Source organism: Sinocyclocheilus rhinocerous, unplaced genomic scaffold, assembly GCF_001515625.1.
Source record: "Sinocyclocheilus rhinocerous isolate Xijiao unplaced genomic scaffold, SAMN03320098_v1.1 scaffold50, whole genome shotgun sequence".
NCBI classification, from domain to species: Eukaryota; Metazoa; Chordata; class Actinopteri; order Cypriniformes; family Cyprinidae; genus Sinocyclocheilus; species Sinocyclocheilus rhinocerous.
The window spans coordinates 1,974,195-1,982,579 of record NW_015641057.1 but is presented as its reverse complement, the minus strand read 5'-3'; the positions used below and the strand labels follow the sequence as shown (position 1 = coordinate 1,982,579).

The 8,385-nt window shown below is 38.6% G+C and overlaps 1 protein-coding gene across 1 annotated transcript in view; it reads right to left on the bottom strand.

Annotated features, from left to right (window-relative positions):
- LOC107754520 (protocadherin alpha-8-like) overlaps positions 1–5,010 on the bottom strand; it is a 5,915-nt gene extending 905 nt beyond the window's left edge. Inside the window, exon 1 of the mRNA XM_016570997.1 lies at positions 2,939–5,010. Within this exon, the coding sequence (XP_016426483.1) occupies positions 2,939–5,010 (2,072 nt within the window). The remainder of the gene's footprint in view (positions 1–2,938) is intronic.
- Positions 5,011–8,385: the final 3,375 nt, after the last annotated feature.

Sequence of the window (8,385 nt, the reverse complement as noted above, 5' to 3'; positions counted from 1 at the left end):
AGCGAAGGGTCCTTATCTGTCCTGTATAGCGGTCCAAACCAAAGAGACTGTGGTCACTAACTTCCTGCAGTGAAAATAATAACCAGCCGTTGTATCCTATATCTGCGTCATAGGCTCTGACTTTAGTCACCAAATGACCTGCGTTCACATTACGGGGAATCTCTTCCACACCCTCAGCAGAACCGTTAGCGCTGACTGGATATAAGATCACTGGAACGTTGTCGTTCTGATCCAGAATAAACACGTTCACTGTCACGTTACTGCTAAGTGGTGGAGATCCTGAATCCTTTGCAAGAACTTGGAACTGAAACTTTCTAATTACTTCAAAGTCAAAGCGGTTTAAGGCGTAAATAACTCCTGTTTCAGAATTAATGTTCAAGAAAGTCGCTATATAATTTTGTGCAGTGTCCCCTCTAATCATATAGTAAGTAATCATTGCATTTTCATTTAAATCTTTATCAAATGCGCTCACAGACATTATGGGGGAACCAGGTGCGTTATTTTCTACTAAATATAATTCAAGCTGATCTTTAGAAAATTCAGGGCGGTTATCGTTAACATCTGATACCTGAACGCTCAGAGACTTAAAGGATGATAAAGGAGGCTGTCCTAAATCAGTGACTGTTATTGTTATGTCATAATGGGACACGAGCTCTCGATCTAATTTTCCCTTCGTTACAAGGGAATAAATATTCTCTTGAACTGATGGTTTCAGCTCAAAAGGAACATTATCAGAAACACTTGGTACTATCTTCCCATTTATACCAGAGTCTTTGTCACTGATGCTAATTAATGAAATTACAGTGCCAGGTTTAGAATCCTCAGAAACAACACTGGAAAGAGAAGTTACGTCTATTTCAGGGGCGTTGTCATTTATGTCTATTATCTTAATAGTAACGACAGATTCAACGATCCACGGAGGCTGGCCTTTATCAGATGCCTGTACGTCTAATTTGTACACCTCCGTTTCCTCAAAGTCCAGTTCACCTTTAATATGAATTTCTCCTGTGGCACTATCCAGTTTAAAGAGATCGTAAACTTTGCGCTTCAGGTTTCTTCCAAAGGCATATTCTACAACACCATTTGAACCCTCGTCCAAATCAGTTGCGTTAAGTTTTATCAACACAGTTCCGAGTGCAACATTTTCCTTTACTGCTACAGAATAGGAGTCTTGACTAAACACGGGACGGTTATCGTTAACATCAAGAACAGTAACAATTATGTTAAGATTTCCTGACCGTGGTGGATTTCCACCATCGATTGCAGTTAGTATTAATGTATGTTCTGCGGCGTTTTCACGATCAAGAGCTTTCTTTAAAACTAAAAGCGGTATTTTTTCCTCATCTCTATCCTTTGTCTCAACTTCGAAATGCTCATTATGACTCAGTTTATACGACCGAACATTATTCACGATCGTATCAGCATCTCGTGCTGCCTGTATTTGGAAACGCGTCCCTGTGGGTGTGTGTTCTGCAATTTCAAAATGCTGCTCCTCTTCTGTAAATGTGGGTGAATTATCATTAACATCAGTTACCTCCACTCCAACATAGTGTATCTCTAAAGGATCTTCGACCACCATTTTCAGATTAATCAAGCATGCGCCATTTCCATCACACAGCTCCTCTCTGTCAATTTTCTTATGGACATATAAGACGCCATTGTTTTGATTTACCTCAAAAAGAGCGTCCTTTGATCCAGAAACGATACGGAACCTCCTGTTTACTAAAGTGCTGACATCAAGGCCAAGATCCTTAGCAATATGTCCTACAATTGATCCTTCTTTCAATTCTTCTGGAATAGAATATCTTATCTGCGCTGAAACTTGCTGTCCAAAACACAGAAGCAAAGAGAAACACAAAGCAATCCACCAACACTCCCATTTGCGTCTTTGTCCTCCGGCTTCCATGATGGAACGATTACTGTGAGACTGCCAGAAATATATCCTCGGCGATTACAAACAACAGTATAACGTACAATTTATCTGCATAATGCAAAACAATTTAACTGAAAACATGCAGAGAACAGATCACATACTTAAACGCCTTTTCGGATCGTACCATCCAGGATAAGGAAGACAATACACGTCTGCGCGTCATTATCCTGGGCTGGACTTAAAACTTGAAAACAAAAATTAGAGCAACACTGACACTGAGTGGAGCATTGGACCTTTCAAGTCACCTCCAGCGTTAGCGTTTACAGTATCTTTCAATTTGCAGAACCTTGAACATTTCTTAAAATATGTTTTATGGTTGGAATTGAAAAAAAAAATCATTTTTATTAATCGGCAAAAAAAATATTTGCACACTTCATGTTGCTTCAAAAAACGAAGCGACAGACAGCGTTTGTCTCAACAAAAAATACAATATAATAATAATAATAATAATAATAATAATAATAATAAACTATGCACAAAAACTATGCAACACACATAGTGTGATTTTGGACACCAGCAGGGCTTGTTTAAAATAATATAAAATAGAGTTTATTCTTTTAAATAAAAGATTAAAATGTAGGCTACCTAAGAGTAAGCAACATCTTAAAGTCCATTTTGGGAAAAGTTGTGCAAACTGCAATAAATAATTGACATTATATAAATACCAATATAAATACCGAATAAAATCCTAACGAAAATCTAAGTAAAATTAAAATTACCCTTACCTCTCCAGAACCTCTCCTCCTGCGATCTGGGATCACTAGAGTATTTCCATTACTGCCAGGGACTATAGTAGAGCCGATACTCATTCTGGGTCCAACTAACATGTACCGTTTGTCTCCAGATCTGTACTGGATGCTGTGACACAGAGTCCCGTCGTAATTTGTGTCCTGTAAATACTTCGACGAATAGTCAGTCGATTTAGAGCACTGCATTATAATCAACACAATGATGCTGATGACAAAAAGCACCGAAACTGAACCCAAAGTGATGATCAAAAAAAATGTCACGTTGTTTTCCTCCTCGTCTTTTAATGTGTTTTTCACATCAGAAGCTGCAAAAGCCTCTTTGGGCTCCACAACTTTGACAATCACAGTCGCTGTCACTGAGAGTGAAACGTTCCCATTGTCTTTGACCAGTATGAGCAGTTTATGCTGGGCCTCGTCTGTTTCTGTGAATGAGCGAAGGGTCCTTATCTGTCCTGTATAGCGGTCCAAACCAAAGAGACTGTGGTCACTAACTTCCTGCAGTGAAAATAATAACCAGCCGTTGTATCCTATATCTGCGTCATAGGCTCTGACTTTAGTCACCAAATGACCTGCGTTCACATTACGGGGAATCTCTTCCACACCCTCAGCAGAACCGTTAGCGCTGACTGGATATAAGATCACTGGAACGTTGTCGTTCTGATCCAGAATAAACACGTTCACTGTCACGTTACTGCTCAGAGACGGAGTTCCAGAGTCTTTGGCCACAACAAAGAATTGAAATGTTTTTAAAGACTCAAAATCAAAACTCTTTAACGAGTAAACGGTACCATTCGCCTCATTAATACTCAGGAAAGATGTCATTGTTTGGTCTGAATTAATTCGATCAATTGAATACGATACACGTGCGTTTTCACCTTCATCTATATCAGCTGCACTTAATGAGAAAACAACAATTCCTGGTTTGTTGTTTTCAACCACGTAGAATGTATATGGGCTTTGAGCAAATGTGGGGCTGTTGTCGTTAACATCAGTGACATCGACGTGAATGGATCTTGTTGATGTTAACGACGGAGTTCCTAAATCTTTGGCTGTTATAGTGATATCATAAGACGATTTCGATTCTTTGTCAATGTATTCTTTAGTTACTAAAGAATAAAAGTTTCCATCAGGCGACGGCTTGAGGTCAAAGGGTATATCCTTAGGCAGAGAGCAAACTATCTTTCCGTTCATACCTGAATCCAGGTCTGTAACTCCCATCAAAGCTAGGACAGTCCCAGGAGGCGCATCCTCGGGAATGTGGCTGGATACTGAAGTGACGTCAATCTCAGGCCGGTTGTCGTTGACATCCTCAACATTTACAAGCACATTGCACTGTGTAGACGAAGACACGGCTCCCTTATCCGCAGCCAGTATCTTTAACTCATAAACCTGCCTTTCCTCAAAATTTAGCCCACCTTTTATCTTTAATTCCCCCGTCAAACTATCTAAATCAAAAACCTCAGATGCTCCGTTCCTGAACTTGTTCCGTAAAGAGTATTCAATTTCTCCGTTTAGTCCTTCATCTGAATCTGAAGCATTAACGCGGAGCAGAAATGTACCTTCAGGGGCATTTTCTTTCACAGTCACTGCGTATTTTTGTTTATCACAGACGGGAGTATTATCATTAACATCTGACACAATAATTGTAATATTCACAGTAGCTGATTTCTGTGGCTTGCCACCGTCTGTCGCAGTTAATATTAGGTTATGTCTTGCGCTTTTCTCTCTGTCAAGAGGTGTTTGTAAAATAAGGACAGGTATCTTACCTTCGTCTCCCATGTCTTCCGTTTCTAAACGAAAATAAAGATTCTGGCTCAGTTTATATGATTGCAAGTTGTTTGCGCCTACATCCGGGTCGTGCGCTGTTTCTAACTGAAATCGTGCACCTGTCATTGCAGATTCAAGTATTTCCAATTTATAGTTTTCGTCCAAAAAACTCGGTGGATTATCATTAACATCGATAATGTCAACTGATATCTGGTGCATTTCGAGTGGATTTTCTATCACTGCTTTCAGATGAATGAGACATGGGTTGGTTTTAGCGCACAGCTCTTCTCTGTCTATCCTCTGGTTCACAAACAAAGCGCTGTCTTTATGATTTACCCGAAAGAGCTCTTGCTTTGTCCCCGCAACGATACGCAAATTCCTGTTTTCCAGTAAAGCCTGATCAAATCCTAAGTCCTTTGCAATGTTCCCCACAGTGACTCCAGTTTTTGATTCTTCTTGAAGGGAATAGTTTATCTGGGCAGCATTTCTTCCGGAATTGAACAGCAGACACATCAGATAAAAAATCTTGCTCATCCATATTATTTTATTTTCGCTCGCCATGCTTTCTCTGAACACCGCTAAAAATAGTTGTAGCAAATGCGGTCAACTCATTTATGCTATTGCAAATTACAAATTAATAGACAGATCTCAAATCGTCCTGGTTGTTCATTGTTCAAAGCCAAAGTGATGTCTGACAAGACATCCCACGAAGTGAATCTGCTGAACACGACTGTCAGAGATGATTGGTATTGTAGCGCCACTCACAGCGATTTTGTAGAACTGCATAATTTCCTTCACAGTGCATCTTATACTATAAGACTTATAGTGATGTTAATGTGGATCAAAAATGAATAATAATAATAATAATAATAATTATTATTATTATCATTATTATTATTATAAATAATATTATACAATTTACAATTATACTGTTTATAATTATAAAATTGAGGCATCTCAACACCAAATGCACTACTACACTAAAAGAGAATCTCATTAGATTTAAAAAAAATAATAATATATATATACCTTTTTAAAATTTTTCCTTTCTTGAAATACGAAGAAGGATAGAGGTCTGGTGTAAGAAGGCAGGTCTTATAAGGCAATGGTCTGGTGTCTAACTGCATGGTGAGCAGTGACACCTTGTGGTTCAGTTATACAAATCACGTGACAAACTCGGCCCCACCTGCCTCTTTTGTTCTGCTCTCCCTCCCACCACAGCTGCTTACGTATGAGCTTTCCCATATCTAAACAAACCTCATACCAGGCAAAAGACACCAGGGGGCAGAGCGAAGTGATTCACGTCTCAAGTTCTTTTTTTACGGAAGTACTTTGTGGTAGTAGAGATCAAATATACACATCAATCACACATGTTCTCATATCATATAAAGGCGGTCATAGATTTTTTATACATTTGTGTGTTTACAGTGTGTGTATTTGACATAGACTGCCCGGATCTGGCGAGTTGAGCCTCTTGTCTATGCATCAAATTACAGGCTGCAGCATCATGCACCCCCTCCCTGCCCGCAGTCCGTTACCGTGGCAACGGACATTTGGACAGGCGGGTCGCTGTCCGTGGTGCTCAACATTGCGGTCCCCAGTGGAAAGCGTTAATGAAGGGAGGGGTTTGGGAAGACCTAAGGAAGACCAAATAAATTCGTCGCTCACGAAAGAAATCTGAGTGAAAACACTGTTATTTATTTATTTATTTATTTATTGAACATATTTATATTTTTTATCATTCCGTATAACATTATTCTCTCCTGTTTAACCCACGTTCCACCGTCTGTCTTTTATTCGGTCGCTATAGAGACAGGCTCCCGTTGCCTAGAAACCAGCAGTCAGCTGGATTTCTCAGATTGAGGCCTTTTTTCCTCTGCAGTGTTTCAGGAAAGCATGGTTGTTTTGATGGTGACACAGTTAGCTGAATTGTGGTTTAGACTTCTGTTCTGACAACAGGGATCTTTGTGTGTGTGCGTGTGTGTGTGGACCTTTATGATAAAATGCTGAGGACACATGTGTATGACAAATGAAAAGTGTGTGTGTTGTGTGTGCGCGCGTGCGTGCGTGTGTGTGTGTGTGAGTGTGTCTGCTGCGGCAGTTTTTAATAGTGCTGCAGTCTCTCTCTGTGCTGTAAGGCAGGAGGAGAGAAATCTGGGTCAGGAGGAAAAGAGAAGCAAAGAGCAGTTACTTGTTTTGTTTTTTTTCCAGTTTGTTCTGACCCACATCACAGAACCAGAACCAGGCAGTAAGCCAGCCAGGGCAGTGGTTAATGCTTTTTTATTTCTATTTAACATTTGTTAGGATTAACAGAAAAAAAGAGTTTATGATGAGAATCCAAGAAGAAGACTTGAGAATCCAAGTGTGGTTTTATAGTGAGTTTTACATCTAAAGAAAAAAATGCAGATATGAAATGTGGTCTGCCTGATTTTCTTCAATGCATTACTTCATCTGCAGTGATGACCTCATCTTTACCCACCCAAACAAAAGCACACTCACCTACCACCCCACACAGATGAGAATCATGCAAAGAAAGAAGATTAATATAGGTCACTTTGATTGTATCACTGATGATCAGAAGGTAGATAAGTCATAATCATAAACACTGTCTTTCTCTTCCCTGTTTAAAAGATAATCATAATAGTATACTGTACAAACAACATGTTTTTATTTTTATTTTACCTCAGTGCATGTGTTCAATTGGGCTACAGGATCATTGCTACTCACATACTGAGAAGTCATTTAAAATCTGAAATCATATTACAAATGCAATGTCCCATCAACGTTATGTACTTCTGAATTACATGGAGAATGACAGAAATCACATTATTTTCAATTAAGTTTTTATCTATTGTAAATATGCAGTACAAATACATCAGTAGATACTCATGAGCAAAGAAGGTCTGGTAGTTTCTCTAAGGCAGATCATGGGTGTGTTCAGCTTTAAGTAGGCAGTTTGTCTGCTTTAGAGCACAAATGCTGGTAGAAAATGAATTAGAAAAACATTTGCTTAACTGTATAAAGATTAATTGGACAGCAGGGGAATGAAAAGGAAATATATGGGACTACAGGGCAGTGCTGTATATAGGTAGTGCATTTTTATATCACAAAATTAGGTTTTTGGGTAAATGAATTCTAGTCACTATTCTGTGCCGTGAGAGACGAGTGACCTACTTACAGCTGCTCACACTGACAGACATATTGAACTTTAATATTTTGTCATTCTACTAAAATGTATCTTTCTTTCTCTCTGATTGTCTCACATAATGTTATCTTACAACACTGCTCATGTCTGAGCATTAGCCAATCCTCTGAGACAGCTAGTTAAGAGCCTTAAAATGATTACTTCCTGTTTAAAATACCACATGTAAACATCCAGCATTTGTTTCTCTAAAACAGAAAATCGAATGAGAATTGGGCAGATGTATTTTGTAATGTTGCATTGCTTTGACAAAACACACATGCTGTGCATTCCAGAGCGAGCCAGTCACTGAACTGACCCCATGACACCCTGACCTTTTGACCTGCCTGGGAAAACTGCCATACCCTCAGGAAGTTAGGAATAAATGACACTGCAGAAAGGCTGGAAACTATCAGAAAAACAACAATACCATTTTGTTCACTGAAATAAAATATTGATGTCCATATACTGCACAACTGATATAGCCAGCAAATACAAAATATCAACAATAAAAAAGCAGCAATATGAAAGTTTATATTAATGCATTAATACTAATACACAATATTAACATCAGGAATTGAAAATAAAGAGAAGAAAATAATATTTGGCTAGTGCATTTCAATGCACAAAGCTATGCATTTTCATTTTTTTCCCAAAGCATTTCCATGAATATTAAACACATTTCCTAATATTAGATAATTATACAGTTGATAAGTAAACATCAGCAGTTCTCATCTTTTCTTGTTTTAAAGCAA